Raw genomic sequence first — 17,204 nt, 5'->3', positions numbered from 1 at the left:
ATTGGGTTGTAAGATTATAGCTTTGCTTATCTAGATGTCAAAGTACAAAATACCAAAGATTCAACAGCACAGTATTTGGGAAGTAGTTTCTGTAGCAAGCAGTGCAACTCTAAATCTCAGTGGTCACACAAAACAGTGCTTTGAATAAAAAAATCTTGCTCCTTAGGATTATAAGAGGTAATTTACGAATATTTATTCAATAATTTTATCTTTTGCTAGTAGCTATTCTGAAATAGTCAGATAAGATATCCTGCTAAAGGTCACTTGAAAAAAATACAGAATTTATATAGTATAAATTATTTAAGGCTATATGAAAGCTCTTTGTAAACAGATGAAATGGATACTAATTTAAGCTAATGTCTGAGTTGCTTTGCTCTTGCACCAATCTGCTACAGAGACAGTGAAAGTTTTGTTCTACTGCTCTGTGTTGATGTCTGGCATATTAATAACAGAAAGCAAGGCATATTCTCACTGCAGGTGAATCTTGAGCCCATAAGAATATGAGCTTATTGCAAGTACAGGTAGTTGTTAACTGCAGCCTCTTCTCTTTCCTGGCACAATAGAAGTAAAACATACAAACATCTTATGGTGTTTCTGTAGAAAGGCTAGAAAATGCCTTGCCTTTCTTACCTACTCTTGCCTCCTTGCAAAACTAAAGGAATTTATATGTCCTGTGAACAAAGGCTGACATTTGTAAACAGAGCTGACAAAAAATCATTAAACATTGTTTTATTGTTTTTCTAGCATGACCTGTTCTTAGTCATACTGTTTATTAGACTTATTTATTCCAAAATACTGTTATTAATTCCAAAATACTTCTTGTGTATATGTTGTGTTTTGCAGTCTGAGAATTTATGAAGAAGGCTCTGAGCAAAATATTGTCAATTTCATCTGTTACATCTTTCTTTCTTCTACTTTGCCTATTTTTTTTCTCAGTATTTGACAAAAAAATTATTACTCAAGTGAACTTGGACTAATTTGCCTGCTCTTTTACCAGGCTGTCTAATGATTATTTTGTTTGCCTTTTTTCTCAAGAGTAAATAATAATTTTACTTCTGCCTCACTATTTAATTAAGAACTACTGTTTTATCTAGGTCTCTTGAACTCAGAACATTAATATGAAGAGTAACAATTAAAAAACTGGAACAGGTGTTTGACTAACACATTCTTCTGTGAATCAAGATTTTTAAAATATATTGATTTTTCAAGAATATCAAAACATGAATAGAAACAGAGGTGCATACTTATGCTGTAGATTTATCCTATCAGTACCCTAACAGGACACTTGAAAAGTAAACAGCATGATTATTTAGTGCTGCCCATTTGTAGCAGACTGGAGAAAAGACTAATGGCTCAAAACAACTGAAGTGCATGCTCAGAGTACGGAACAGGGCAAGTTCTGGGTAGGTGGTGCAGCCACTGCTCCACCCCCCACCCACTGGAGCTTGTGGCCCAGCCCCAAAGTGGCTACCAAGCCACTACCTTCCAGCCCCCTGCCCCACAACTTCCTTTTCTCAAAATCTGTGTTACTTAAAATTGGAGTTTGCTAAGTGAGTGCTTTGTGAAGCACCTTACTTTAATTGGCTGTTGCTTTAAAATTTGCAAAGTACTTCATTCTCTAAAGTTTTCAAAGAAAAGCTATTCAACCTCCTGAGAAGTTTGTTGTCTTCTGAGGGTCTTGAAATATTGCAGCCCTTTCAAACACTCCACAACTGAGTTCAGGGGACATAATACCATTCCTGTGCTGTACTTCCTTCAGCTCTAAAAGAGACAAGTGTAGAAAATGCTCTCACCAGGCAGAAAAGGGTGCAGTTTCAAACCAGTCATGTATCTAACTTTACCTGAGAGGTTAATACGTCAGGGTGCAGGCTGTCCTGAGATGCCCCAACTACAGATTAAGGATGTCCTTTCCCAGGGTCCTGAATTACTCAGGTTATTCAAGTGAGCTTTGGGAGCATGGAGGAGGGTGGAGGGTTAGCCCACAGCTCATTCACTGGGGGATGAGGATTCTGGGAGAGTTGCCCAATGTGTGCTCAGTAACAGAACAGAACATCTAAGGCTGCAGTGGGCTTGTTTCCCAATTCAAGCTGTCAAAGAAACTATGCTATAATATGGTGGTTTATATTTTTAAAATGCTGCTTTAACATTGACTAGTTCAATTGAGTAGTGAGGTCAAGACTTTTGAGTTTTAATGTCTGCTACCAATATCTTTCTCAGCCTCTTAGGTTGCCTTGATTTCCAGGCATTGCTTAACCCCACACTGATGAGTAGCAAGTCTGCTGAGCCAACTAGTATATTGTTTCAGTTTCAGTGTATGACCTGATAGAACTGAAGTTTCTGAGAACTTATTTCTTAGAAAAGTAGCCTTATATTTCCTGGGTTTGTCATTGCTCTGTTCAGAATGTAATAGCCTAGCCAAGGCTAATTTCTGCAGAATTTTCACTACTACATGAGCAACTGCATGTCTAATGGAATTTAACAAAGAAGTAACACTTATCATAGTCACAGTAATATTATACAAGAGTATCTAGAGACGTCAGACACAATGAGCATAAGATTATAATCACAGTTAATGCTCTGGATGTCCACTTAGACCATCACTAATCTGAACCGAACACTTTGTTCTGAAGTAAAAGAGCATAAAAGACTTTTAAAAATGTTACTACGGCAAATTATGTCCTAATGTAAGAAATTTCTTTATTATACCAAATGAGCTCAGTGTGATTTTGCAGTGAATCTTCTCATAGCCAGTGGCTGCTAAGTCTGGACATGGACTCTGTGCTTTATTTCTCTTACTGTCTTAAAAAGTTAGCTGAGAGGGTTTGAGTTGGGAGGCTTTTTGGTTTTTGTTTCTTTTTCCTATTTGGTTATGTTTTGTTCCCTTTTAGTGTAGGAATTTATGCTAGCATCAATAATTTATGAGCTACAGATATTTTTATTTACAAAATATGTTTCCAAATCCTCTGAACACAAAAAGGTTTGAACAGTGGGGGATGATGTCTTTGCTTTGAATGTAAAGCTTTTTTGTCACTAGCATACTGCCCAGAAATGCTTATATCCAGCTGTGTTCATGGCTTGATGCCCTTGCTGCCTGCTTCTCTCTCCCATGACCTTACACCTCCTTCAAATGTGCTCCATGCATTTGCTTTCATCTCTAGCTATTTTTTTTGTTTTGTTTTGTTTTATAGCTTGGCTCACAAAGAGGCTTGGATTATTGCTTGTCTTTAGGGACTGCATCTCTCTTCTGCTCTTGCTTTTATTTTCTGGAGAGCTTACTTGTTTCAAAAGCTTTAAAGTTGATTAAAGGCTTCTACAGTTCCTGGGCCAGACAAGGTTTCCCAAGATCTGATCTGCAAGGAAGGAAGCAGGGAAGTGTTGAATCATTTTGGGTGAAAAGGAACACACAGGAGTTTAGATTTTGCTATTTTTCACCTTTCTTCCAGCACACAGGGCTGGTTCTCTGTAAGTACTGCCTTTATTAAGTAGAGGACAATCCTGGGAATAATCCATTACATCTTCTGATGCTCTACGGTGAGAGGGAGAGGAGCTGCTTGAGCTCAAATAGGGGTTGACACCATCCTTAGCTCATCCCTCTTTACCTTTCCTGTGCACATTCCCACTTCCCCAACCCCACTGTTTCAATGCAAAACTACCAAACAAATTGCTGTGAAATTACCTAAGCCTTGCGTTTATTAGCAGGTCCGCTCATTTGTAGATATGGACCAGGTTCCTGATCTAAGGTAGCAGCAAGGTAGCTCAATTCTCAGGGACTGAGCTGGCAGTGTTGCATCTAATATAGAAAAGAACACAGCTGTGTGGGGTAAATCCCTCACGACACTGCTTGTTTTATGGTGACTTGGGTTTGTTTTGTTGCCATCTCCTCAGATAAATTCTTGGATGCATTGTGTCCAGCTTGTCTCCAGCTTGTCTCCAGCTTGTGGTTGTTCTTTTCCCATGACTGAGGTTTAATTTTGTAAGGATTGATTTTTTTCTTTCTAACTAGAGATTCTCTCTAGAGCCACATGTTGTGCAAGGTATCTGTTTACTTGAGTATTTGTGGCCAAGTCTGAGTTTCACTGCCTTTAAAGGAATTTCTACTCTGTCAGTGTTTGTTTATTTTTGGTGTTTCTGTGCTGACATTTTTATTTAAGTTATTTCACATGGTGCACTTTCACAGAGTCTGACCTTTTTCCTGCATTACAGACAACCTAATTTTAAAGGCTGATAAAAGATCTCTTATTCTTCAAACTCATAAAATTATTCAATTTGCTTCCATTTACAGATGTGGATCTCTGCATTATCTAACTAAATGGCATTAACTTATATAAATAAGTAAAATGGAGAGGCTTTCTGACACATGCAAGAATGTTAATAGTTTCACTTAAGGAAGACATCCAGCAGACTCCAGAGGAATAAAAACACATGCAGCAAATGGAGCATAATGGGGATGTGCTAGAAGAGCTGTGCCCTGAGCAGGCTCTAGAGACATCTGCTATTGCTCTAGAGCTATTTGGCAAGCTCTTGTGTCTGAGAGAAGAAGGTGGGGAGGGAAGGAGGGACACTCTGCAGGTGTCTGGCTGAACATAGCAAGTTTTGTGTAATACATGATAAAGGACAGTCAGAGTATGTTTTAAAGTTCATTACAGTGACTCCATTTAGGAAAGTTGCCTTAGTACTGAAACAGGCAGTGTGCATAGTGGGGTGGTCCCCGGGAGTCTTTGGTGCATGTGCAGCCATGCATGTTCTTTTGCCAATGATGCATCTCCTCAAAACAGGAAAAAGCTGCATCTGTTCAAGCAGGAAGAGTTATGCTGCCACAGATTTAGTCCAGAAATGATCTTCAGGAGCCTCGTGTTTTTTCCCAAAGCACTTGGGTAAGTGGTGATTACTTATCTGGGCAGAGCAGGGCAGTGATTCAGGCTGCAGCAGTGCATGAGAACAGGCTTCCTGTCTCTTCCAGCAAATCCCAGCACATCTATCAGCAGGTCCATCGGCCCGTGGGGGCAAGGAACCGGTAACTGGACCTGTTTCATGTGGACCGGCTGTTGTGAGGCTACATCCGAGGGCCTGGTGTGCCAAGTGGGCTCTGGGATACTGACCTGATTGGCAACAGGCAAGTGCTGAGCCTGCCCATGACCTAGATTGATGACTCAGGGTTGCGGGTGATGGAGAACCTTAACAAGGGTCAGGGCTTTTGCTCACAAAGAGAGAGGAAGAAGAGAAACCAAGGGGACTTACTAAACTGCTAGAAAATAAATATTTAAACCTTTCAGGAGCTGGTGCTGGAGCAATCAGCCTGCAGGCTATTACAAGCAACATGTACTGCCCTCTCCTGGCACGGTCCTGTGCTGTGCTGTGCTGTGCTACCGAGAGCAGCGAATCTGCAGCGCGCTGGGTGCCCAGGTGCTGCCCAGGCTGCCCCACTGCCCCAACACGACGGGGGTCCTCGCTGGTCCCAGCATGTGTCTGCTCAGCTACATCCTAACAATGAGTGCCCTAGGCACTCACAGCCTTACGGTACATTCTCTGAGCAGCTTTATTTGGGATTCTGGTGCCCAGAAGCTGTAACAGGCCTGGATAATAGGCTGTGCCAGCAGCAGCAGAAGACCAGCTGAGAGCTGCTGGAGCTATGTGACTCCTGAAGAGCTGTCCTCTCACGAAAACTTGTTGCTGGCCCCTGACCCAGCTCAGTGCCCAGGCTGGCTGTGTGACTCAGGAGTCATCACAAAAGGAAAGCCAGGGCGACGCCTAGTACACTAGTACACTTCCATTTCCAGGCGAGCTTGGAGTCAGATTACTCATTGGGAAAGTCATACTGTGCCTCCCGGATGGGTCATTAGTCAGCCTCCTTGGCTGATCCAGGAATTTCCCAGCTATTTTGTAGGGAGTGGGAGGAATATTTTGGCTCTTCTAGTTATTTCGTGCAGATGGAGTCTGCTGGGAAGTCAGAAAGCCACTGGATCACTTTGCCATGGATAGCATAAATAACTGGAAAATACATATTTTGCAGAGGGGTTCAGTGTTATTGTTATTATCAGTGGTCAGAACAAAGCAGTTCTGACCTTGTAACTGCACTACAACCGCATTGTCCAGCACTGGGCAGGGCTGGCAGGGCCCCTATGCACCTCTCAGAAGTGCTGTGCTGCTGTCCAGTACCAGTCCTGGCTGGACAAACCTAGCTACTACAAAGGTAGACTGTGGTCAGGCACACCTCCTGCTCCTGTGCTCCAGACTGTGCTGTCCTCTGCCATGGGGATGGAGAACTGTTTCCTTCCAGGAATCGAGCTGCTTCTGGTGTTCTGAGCACACTGTGCCCAAGTACATGTTTCCTGTCTCGTTCTGGCAGCAGGGAACAGCCTGTAAAAGACAAACTGCTGCCTCCTCTTCTGCACACACTTTGTCCTCTTTGTCCTCTGCAGCTCAACTGCACTAATGCTCATCAGCTGTGTGGAGCACAGGGGAGCAGAACACACAAAAATGCTATGCCTCTCTAGAAAGGTGAAGGGCCTTATGTGAAACAGTGGCCAGTGAACTACTATGCACTAAACCAAAATTTTGGAAAAGGAGTCTTTGCATCTAACACCACCAAGCATTAACCCATGCATGACACCACTGGGATGGCTCTTCTGTGGCAATAATTTCTGGTGACATATAATGGAACACCCCCTTCCCCACCCCACTGCCCCCTCAGCTTTACAGGAGTTTGAGTCTATCTATTCAAATGAGGACTTCAGCCAGGAAGGGGGAGCAGTCTTTCCCCAGCTGCCCACCTTAAAGCCTTTTGTGAAGATGACCAGCCTTTGAAGACCCAACTCTGCTTTTTCAGTACTGTGATATGTTAGTACTTTTTAGTACTGAGATAAAAATCTGTGAGGATCTTCAACCCATGAGAAACAAAAGAACTAAACCCAGACGAGACGGAGAGCAGTGCCAGACATAGCCAGGTCAGGGATGCCTCTCATGGAAATCAAGACTGTGCAGGTAGAGAGCATTGTTTCTGTTTCCAGGAGCAACTACAAAGGCAGGACTAAAGACCATTCACCTGCTGCTGAACGTGGCCACAGGTGCAGTGAGGTAGCCTTTTATCCAGAAATGTCATGGTCATGTCTGTTTCTTGCGTGTGAAGCAGTGGCCTGGACTCTTCTTCTGTGGTTACTACTTGGTCAGCCTTACAAAACACTGACTCCAGCACAAAAGGTAAATATGGAATTTTGGTTTGTTTTTTTATGCATATTATGTACTACAGAAATGCAACATTCAGGCTCAGTCAGGTAACAAATAGGAAGCCATTCAAAACTGACCATAAAAATAAATTGTAGAAAGCAGATTTTATATGACAATACACATGCAGCTTGCAAAAGAATAAAGACAGTGAACAGATATTAAAACACATTTCCATACAGAGACAGCTTATGCAGCAATTTACAAGTTTAACCTCTGGCCGGAGTATGCAAGCCCTTTAAAGCTGGCATTCAAATTACCACTAGCTTAATCGGCCATACTTAGTTTAAGTACATAGCAAAATTTAAATTAATGCTTACATTCACTAGCCATCCAATCCAGCATCAAGGCACTTTCCTTGTTGTTACATCTGTTCCCACGTCCCACACCTCCGCTCACCTAGATGCATATATTGGCACAGCAAACTGGGTGACCAGTAACTTCTTATCCCCAAATAAAAGCAATTGGTTACTAGACAATCCCTGGCTGTATCAAAGTGTCAGGCTAGATGTGACACTGTAAACAAAACTGGTGTGTTAAAAAAACACGGCAAGTTGACTGGATCCATTAACAAATGTGCTTTGATATGAAAACTGATAGGTGTTGTTTCACACTGCAGAGAATGCCCATTTGCCACGCCCGTGATCCCCAGAGAAGAACAGCTGACACTTCAGTCTGAGCAGGAGATGTGGAGCTTTCCAGCCATCAGTCAACAGTTGTGCCATAAGTGTTTTTAATCTATTGTTACAGAAGTGTGCTTCTGCAGAGTAGCAATGACATTATTGCATATATCCCCCTTCAGGTTGTCTTTGCAAATAAATACAAGTACTGGCTAAGGCTGCATTCTGGGAGGTACACGCTGCCCACACTCTCTCTACACTAGAGTTAAGAGGCAGGGAAGCAGACAATTGTTGAAATCTGGCCCTTCATTATTATTTTAAATTTGTTTTATCAAATCTTGTGGGCTTAGAAATGCATCCTTGTGCATTAAATCAGCACTGCTTTTATTTTCAAGAATGGCTCAGATTGCACAAGTCCTACAAAGGAAACAACAGTGAAAGCAAATTCACATGATTTTTATATTTTTTTGTTTGTTTGTTTTACTGATGCTTTCACTTTAAAGGAAGAGAAATGTAAATTCATGAATCCAATACAAGATACTTAATTTCAATCTCCTCCAGATTTTTGCACTTATACCTCCACTTCACTGCAGTTTTCTGGATCAAAAGCAAAGCTGAAGACTCGGGTTGGCTGCAATTCCCTAACAGCTGTTTCATGACAGAAGACTCAACATTTTTATATAAACTTCTCCTGTATAATATTACAAGCAACTCCTGGAATTTAAAATGGCTATATGTATCCACCCTGGCAGACAGACAAGGTTATGGGGATTAAGGAACTCTTACAGTCTCAGTCAAGAGAACTTTTTAACTCAGTAAAGGAATGCACTCAAATAACAGTTAATCTCAACTACAACCACTGTCTAATGGGGAAAATAAACTAGTGCATTTAGTCCCATTTAGTGCACATAAATTACAATGCAAAATGTGTACATCCTGGAATGGGGCACACTATTAACAATCTGACAGTCTTTGGAGTTTCAGATCTTGGGTATCTGAGACCTGGCTCTAATTAAACTATTACTTAATTTAAATCAGCAGTGGTGACCCCACATACTCATCATACTGATGTATGTTTTAACCACCTGACAAAGCTGAAGTTCCCACCCAGGTTATGGGACTTCTCCAGAGCCCAAGAATGGGACTAAGCCCTAGCATGCAAACTCCTCATCCTCCCAGGGCCACGGTTTTTTCCAGCTTTTGCTAGCCTTCTGTACCAGACAAGCACATACTTGTCATAAACTCTCCAGAACAAAGTTTAACAAAGTTTTTCCTCTGCTGTGCTTGTACTGCCATGTTACAGGCATAACAGGCAGCTTAATTTTCTACAATAGCACACATGAAACAATCCCAAGATTTTCACTACAGCAGGAGAGGATATACTATCGGCCTTTAAAGTGAGCCTACACACTCCAGAAAACAATACCAATCATCTCCTGGTCTAACAGAACCACCACAATAGAACTAAAAAGGTAATATATTCACTTCTCTTTTAAACAGAGGAGCATTAACCAGCCTGCATTTAAGAGGTTTTTCAAATATGCTAATATATTTCTACTAGCCTCCCTTACCCACCACCAAATTAACAGTCCTGACAACTATTCTTCCACCTGTACCTGAAAAATTCCAGTCCAGGAAATCAAGATGGATATGAAAGTGTCTATGCTGAAATATGACTTTAATAATGCCTTTATTTTGTTATGTGCACCAATAGCCATTGATGAACAGGGGAGGGGATGTGGAAGAAAACTTTTTCTTTAATTACTATGTTAGGGCCAAGCTCAGAAAATTTCAGTGGATTGCTATAATTACACTGCAGATACTCTTGAAAACCTGTATGCAACTGTTGATACAATTAGAATTTTACAGTCCAAAGTACAAAATCTTGTTAAACCCTGAACACTGCACAATGTATTTGGGACATAGGTTTATGAACTAGCTGTAAATCTGTTGTTTATGTATTGTGGCTTCTACAAGCTGTTCACCCACTAGGAGCTCCTGCTTAGTCTTTTGTATTTTAGCCCTAGATAAATGCACCATCTCAGAGGGCATGTCACTGCCAGCCAGCCAGAACTTTCTCTAGCACCCCCTCAATTCTTTGACTTTATTACCACTGGCCCATAAACAACAATAAAAGATGCCAGAAATGACAGGCCAGAACTCTTGTTAGCACAGATTTAAAAAATCAGAATCTCTTGCTGCTGTTTAACATCAGTTAAGTTTTGAAAAGTCCACAATTAACAGCAACTGACAAGAAAATGCCTTCCCTTTACAGAAAGGCAAGTAGCAACTTAAGGACTACCTGACATTCTCTCTCAAATAACATATACTATCAAAACTTAGTATTACTGAATCAGAAAAACATAGTTTAAAAAAATCATCAACATGTTCTTGAAAACATTCGGACATTTGCAACACTGTTTAGACTACTGCCCTAGTGTGACTTTATGATGCTTGTATCCCCAGTCATCTGTTCTATTTATGGTGGGTGTTAAGTTCTGCACCTTTAAGACTGGTTCGGAGAGCTAAGGCGGGGAGAAGAAGCACAGAGTTTGTTATCAGAAACTGCACTTATTCCCTGCAACCTTCTCACAGACTCTGCTGTCTGCAGCACAGACAGCAGAGAAAGCTCTCCTTTGCTTTTAGTTAGTTTTTAGCTGGCTGGGGCAGAGAAGTTCTCTGGATTGTAGCTTTTCCTTTTCTTGGAGATGCTCTGGACTGAAAACCCAGAAAAACACCAGGAGCTCGCACCTGTGGCCTATCGGGGACCAGGAGACAGCATTGTCCAGCATAGGAGGGACTGATAAGAGACCAAATGAGCCAAGATACATCCCGTGACAAGGACTTTCTGAATTTGCCATCTCTTCAGAACACTGAGAGGTTTTAGTGTTTAATATTATTTATTTTTTATGCTTATGAATGCTTTGCCTGTTAAATAAAGTTTTTTTCCACTTTTCTCCAAAGAAAATTTTTCCCTGTACCAGTAGGGGGAGGGGCTGCTTGAATTTGCTTTCTAGAGGGACCCTTTTGGAAGTTTCCTCCCAAATTTGCCCTAAACCAGGACAACTACATAACCAGGTAGTGGCCTATAACATTTCAGAGATGAGAAGATGGATTGAATGCATGTGGCTGCTGGGCAGTTCTCATTAGCATGCACACTGCTCAACAGAGACTTTCCCTTTTACCTGTGGTTTCTACAGTCACTGTTAAGTTTGCATAGAGAAGATAACTCATCCTCCAGTAAAGTAACTGCTATTTTTTCCTAAGAGGAACGTGTTCCAAAAAAGGAATGCTCCTTCAACCTCTGAAAAATGAAAGATGGTCTCTCTGCTGTCTCATGACAGCAGTTTTTATTACACCTTTGCCCTCTAGGAGGGAGTTTAAAGGTGCTGAGGGTGCAGTGAGGTGAAAAGGAAGAGGACTGGTCTGAAGAAAGGTGCAATTATAGTAAGCTGCAACATAGCCTTTTAATTTAAAAAAAAGTGCCTAAATAAAGAAAAATACTGTCAGGAGAAAGGAACTGTGGAATACTGAAATGTTATTAAAGACTCTGCATTCTTTATCTGTTTTAAATATTCTGAACTTCAAGAGGTAATCTTACAAATTTACTCTTGCACTTAATAGTTTCATAACAAAACCAAAAGACACGTGAACATTTACATGTACACCCATCCTTCCACACAAGCTGGTAGACAAGGGAAGATGAAATTATACTGACACAGGCCTTTCAAGGGCTTTTAGCAAGTGCTCTGCAGAACAGCAGTACCAGAGGTCACAGCACAAAAGGTTTCAGGTGGTCTTAAATACATAGTTATTTTGCTGAAGGAGAAATAAAACACTTGTTTTAGTCTCACAAAACAGCATTTAGTGTTTTGAAATACATTTTTGTTAGTGTCAGATTAGAAAGCTGACTAGCCTATATTAGATTTAGAATTAATTAAAAAAAAATCTTTAAGAGTACCATAAAATTTCTGGTTATTACTGGAGAAGGGGTTTATTGTCCTGTAATTTAATTTTTGTTTAAATACTGGTAGAGGAATTTTCCAAGAAATGTAGCTTCCTCAAAAAATATATACTGTGTGAGCAGGGAAAAAGTGAGCATTAAGAAAATGTAAGGAATTTTAACAATCACTTAAGTGTGTTTTGTGGCTCACGATTGCTAATAGAGGTGTACTACCAGCAAAGTTCAAATTCAGAGTACAGATTTTGGCTTTAGTTCCAAGAGCACCAATGACTTCAATGCTTTGGCTGTTTTCAGTTTCAAGGATGTCCTGCAGTATTAGCAGTGAGGTTACAGCACACTAATAGCTGCAGTCTGTCAGGAAGAAGGTCGTATTTCCTTTCTCCTGAGCATTCAGCAAAATGGTAAAAGCTTAGAGCTTGTTACTTGAGCTGTACACAGCAAAGGTGCACTTATTAAACAAAGGCAGATATGATCACAGAAGTTTTAGATAATCAAACAGTGATTGGGATACAAAACCTTTAAATAACTGCTGATCTGTGTTGTCATCCAATTTCCAAACTTTTGAATATGAGACTGAATTACTGTGCGTCAAGTTGCAAGGCACATTTTTTAGGCCAAATTACTCTATAGTTCATGTGTACACATATCTAAATGCAGGTAAAGTATCAGTTACTACAGTAGTATTCAGATTCAAGTGATCTTGGTGTTTTCCTATTTGTACAACATAGCAAGTTCTATTTAAATTTTTATGTTTTTAAATAGGGATGAACATGATTTGCAGGTCTGGTAAGCTGAAAATTGAGGCACTGGGCCAAGTCAAAATTCAGTAAGTCAATTAAGTTACTGAAAAGTATATCACACAAGTATTCTTCCATGTCAGAATACTGAGCTTCAGTCTTACTTTTGCACAAGCTGCACTGTGCAACTAGGGCTGGCTTTTTAGGCTTGTACACTGCCACGCATCCAAGTGTTTCTTCTGGGAAATACTTCTGAGATCTACTGGCTGATGTGGATATTTAAAACTTGACCTTTTCAATTGTGTGAAATTCTGTTATGAAGAGATACAAAATGCCCAATTTAGCACAAAGGCTTGTTCAGCTATCCAGATGTAAGGTTTTATGTAGTGCATAAAAATAAATCTCCAGTAGGTCTGGACTGGAAATTTTCCACAAAAACAGTTCTTATTATATTTTTGTCAAATTACTCTTTGCTTAATTTCAGTTTTTCTATCTGCAGTAAGATAAAAATACCTAGCTTACTTTATCAGAAACACAGGGGAAGATGTGAACAGGCACTAATGAAGGCCTAAACAGAGCCAGTCTTTTCTCTCACTGAGGCATATAGCCCCCTTGTCTCACAGTCTGTGGGAGGTAACTTTTTGGCATTTCATCAACTGAAAGTGGATTTTCTTCCACTCTTTCAGGTCTCACAGTTTGTCCTTCAGTACATGTCTGTAAAACATTTGATACAGCAGCTTCCTGGGTATTTTTTTCCATCCCAAGGCCCAATGGCTGTGAACTCTGACCTGAGATCTGCAGTTGAACAAATCCAACAAGATCTCCCTCATTAGCATGAGTAATCTGCTTTGCTCTTTCAAAGCATGGCCTGTCTGTGTTGGTTTCATCCTGACCACCATTTTGTCTGAAATACTGCTGCCTCTGTGCTGTACTGTCAGCTCCTCCAGCATGATCCTCTGATCTCTCTTCTGAATCTAGCAGGGGCTGAGTTGACTCAGACCTTGAAAAGACTTGTACAGGTGTCTGGTCTCTGTAGCCATTAAGCACTACAGTCGAATACTGTACAGTGCTTGAAGTGTTCTGTGTTGTTTCACCTTCATCGCTGTCAGAGACACTTTGCCTAGGAGAAGACATGCACGAGGATCCTCCAATACCACTGCTGTGCCCTTCTGAAGTACTTTTTTCTTTTTTAAGCAAGTCAAAGGGTTTTAGATCTTGTTCTGAAAAAGACTTCTTGTCGTCAGCTTCTATTTCTACAACGCTTACATCTGTAAAGCTGCCTTCTGGGAACATCTGATCTTTGGAACTGAAGTTATGCTGAAAGAAAGAGATGTATATCGCCTAAGAGGAAAGTTATGTTAAAAATCAAAAACCTCAATAAATATATAAATTTTTATTCATACTGCCTTTGAATTTCCTCATGTAAGTTTTCTCTTTACTAAGTCTGGCAATATCTCCAAAGCATGTGTTAAAAAATGAAAGATACAGCTTTGTTTCCAAGACAATGTCTTAATTATGCAGCTATTCTAAAATCATAGTGGATGTGTGAGCAAGTCTTTGCTCTCATTTTAATTATTCTTAAGAGCTGTAAACATAGAAGCATTTGCTGTGCAGCATAGGGATATTCTATACTGAGAACCATACATTACTTCAAATAATGTACTTAACATCAGAATATTTCTTCAAAGAAATTAGCCACAGTTGAAATGTTGAACAGTTTGCCTGGTAATTCACCTCACATGTGGCATAAATTTTGCTGCAATCTTCTCATTCATGAGGAGCTGTTTATAGCCTTCTCTCTCATTCATGACTGAACTGTGCAAAAAGGCCACTTCAAGGTTTTAAGAACAGGAATCATGAATTGTTTACTTAATGCTGATATCCCATAAATGAGCAAAGAAATGAGTACTTGACCATTCCAACTAGTAAAACTGAAACAAACTCACAACTTTAAAGCCCATGCTAGACTGAATTTGTGCTAAGAGCCATGTAAATCTAATGCTGGATCTACAGATGCAATGAAGCCTTCTAATCATATTGTATCACAATGTCAGTGAAACGTAACATTCAGGTTTTTTCTTTAAATCCATGTCTGCTAGAAGACAGAAGACTCCCACTGGTCATTTTTTCTGAAACGTTGCAGACTATGAAGATACAGGATGCAGAAAGGTGAGTATTACCTTAGCTGGAACTTGAGGAGACCACTGAGCAATGTTACTCTTGGATGGATCAGGTACAATAGGCCAGATATGTTTTTTAATTCTGTAAAGGATTAAAAATGGAATAAAGTCACAAGATGTACTCCCCAAATTCCCTGTTCACAGCAACTACAGCAGAATCCAGGACACTACTCCTTTACATAGAAAGTTTGCATTCCAAATAGGAATGCTGTCTGGGCTACTTTTCATCTTTCTATGACACTGTACTACTTAACAAAACACAGCACTGCACTTAACTCCTCCACACATTAGATGCAGCTAACAATGTAACACAAAACAACAAATGATAACAGTAAGAGATTTTCAAATTTATAGCACTCTAGAATGTATGGTACTCTATTACTTAGGTAGTTTATGATGCATGCCAGTATGAAAATACAATCCTGCTTATTTTTAATATAACTCTGAATACCTGTAACATCTCTGTAAAGGTCAAAATCTAAGCTAATTTCACAATTAAAAATAATTAAAAAAAATTGGAAGAAAAACTTGCTTTTTAACTCTTAAGAATGTACTGTTACTTATAACCAGAAGCTTCTGTAGATACATGACCCCCCCAACCAAACCAGCTTTGAAACTGATGCACCTATCCTGCTCTTTATAAACTGATCCAACAAACCTCCTTCTCTGAAGGAGAACTCCTGAAGAACAATTCAAGATGGGCTTTCTAACTGATGTCCATTAAGAACTAATTTTAGGAGCAGCAGGGAGGTCAAAAGGAAAAGGGTATAAAATGCTGCCTTTAATTAGAAAGAAAGGATAGTTGACAGGGGATATAGGAGAGGTGCTATGCCTTGCCAGGGAGAACACTGCAGCAATGACATCTTGGTTAAAGCCACAGACAAGAGCTTTGGGGTGGGGTAGCAGGAGGAGGCAGATTGCTTCCCAGCAGTCAGTAAACAGGCAGAGTTACTGGAGATCATGGTGTCTGCCTATTTTTGTCATAAAGCTTCATGTTTGTTAATGCTGTAATTAAATAGCCCAAATACAAGGAAGAGATTTCCACATCTTCATAAACTAGGGACCAAAACTCCACTCACAGGATGACTAAGAAACATAGATCTAATCCTAACTATGTCCAGCAAGAAAAGCATTAATTTTCTTGCAGTATTGAACTATAGAACATTTAGTATGTGTGTAATTAACAGTATCAGAAGAGGCCCTGGTTTCTCATGGAAAACACAGAAGTTTTTAACACCAATCAATATATGCATGTTTTAACTTTTTTTTCTGCTCTAACTGAAGAATACTTAACTGGGTTGGTATAAATTACTGCCATTTCTGTTATGCTCAGAAATATGAGGAAGAGTTAATTTGTACTTACAGGTCACGTTTGTTGAAGCAAAACAGAACTCCAAGGAGCACAATCAACAGGAATGCTAGACACACAGGTACAACTATGGCTTCAATTTCTCCTTTTCCTGAAGGAGGTGAAAGAAGCAGTTATAGCCCACTTTGGCATTTAAGGAACTCAACAGCAGTACATATTTCCAAAAGGTTAAGGAGAACCTGAAACTGAAATACCTCAATGTTCAGTCTTAAAGCTTCACATTCAGAAGAACCTTTTCACTATACAAAAAGTGTCTCCTGGTGAAAACATGAAAAGCTCTGCCGTGACAATCTAGTGCTTTGCATCAAAAAAGGTGGGCTGACCTAGAAGCTGTCGTACTGACAGAGCCAATAATTTTGTAGCTTGGGCAGGTATGACAGTAACATCTTTGCCAATTCATCTGCTGTCCAGGTATTTCAGTGCCCCAGTGGCTGTCATAGCACAGTCATGGTCAAATAAGTAAAGTAAACAACATCACTACTCATCCATCAGCTTATTCTGTACATGAAAATCTCCTTTGCCTGCAAACACCAAAGTTTGCATTATTGTTATGTATTCCTTCCAATGTTACACACATTCTTAAGTAAACCTTGGAGAATGCTTAGGGAAGAGCAACACTATACAGAAAAAAAGCCTCCATTAAATTTAAGTAAGTGTCTTCCACAATTAAATTCAGTTAGTAATGTTGCTGTTACCCTTACACATAAGAAGCACCCTAAAGCTGAACATACAATAAATTTAACTATTCAAAATGAGTCTCTGTAAAGAACTGCAAAAAACTTTCATAGTGATCTGAAAGAACATGAAAGGGCTCTGAGAATGACATATGCCAACTGGTACCTACATCAGAGATTAAGATACAAGCACACATCTCTACAGCTTCTTCAGCACACTTTATCAGGATTAAAACAAAGACTCTGACTAGGGGTAGATGCCCCTGGACACCAAAAGAGACAAGGGCACTGGGTAAATCCTAATGACTCGTTAAAGGTCAGGGCAAAACATTATATAACCTGAAGTATAAAACACACAAAACACATACAAACCAGCATGCCTAATAACAGAAAAAATGCAATTCATGAGGTTTGCAGAGGATATCTTGTTCTCTATGTA

The 17,204-nt window shown here is 40.0% G+C and overlaps 1 protein-coding gene across 8 annotated transcripts in view; it reads right to left on the bottom strand.

The window, feature by feature from the left end:
- IL6ST (interleukin 6 cytokine family signal transducer) overlaps nucleotides 1-17,204 on the bottom strand; it is a 41,577-nt gene that overhangs the window by 1,533 nt on the left and 22,840 nt on the right. For 2 of the 8 annotated variants that reach the window (XM_054002559.1, XM_054002560.1), the window contains exons 14-16: nucleotides 16,086-16,182; nucleotides 14,723-14,804; nucleotides 3,277-3,350 (exon numbers count right to left, since the gene is read on the bottom strand). In XM_054002559.1, the coding sequence (XP_053858534.1) occupies nucleotides 3,291-3,350; nucleotides 14,723-14,804; nucleotides 16,086-16,182 (239 nt within the window). In that variant the 3' untranslated portion in view covers nucleotides 3,277-3,290. Of the gene's footprint in view, nucleotides 1-1,647; nucleotides 1,762-3,276; nucleotides 3,351-7,198; nucleotides 13,860-14,722; nucleotides 14,805-16,085; nucleotides 16,183-17,204 lie in introns of those variants that run through there. The other 6 variants (XR_008441124.1, XR_008441125.1, XM_054002557.1 and 3 more) reach the window with 6 other exon arrangements.

This window comes from Vidua macroura, chromosome Z, assembly GCF_024509145.1.
Source record: "Vidua macroura isolate BioBank_ID:100142 chromosome Z, ASM2450914v1, whole genome shotgun sequence".
Lineage (NCBI taxonomy): Eukaryota > Metazoa > Chordata > Aves > Passeriformes > Viduidae > Vidua > Vidua macroura.
Note: the sequence above shows the minus strand (reverse complement) of the source record. Positions and strands in the feature narration are given on the sequence as shown.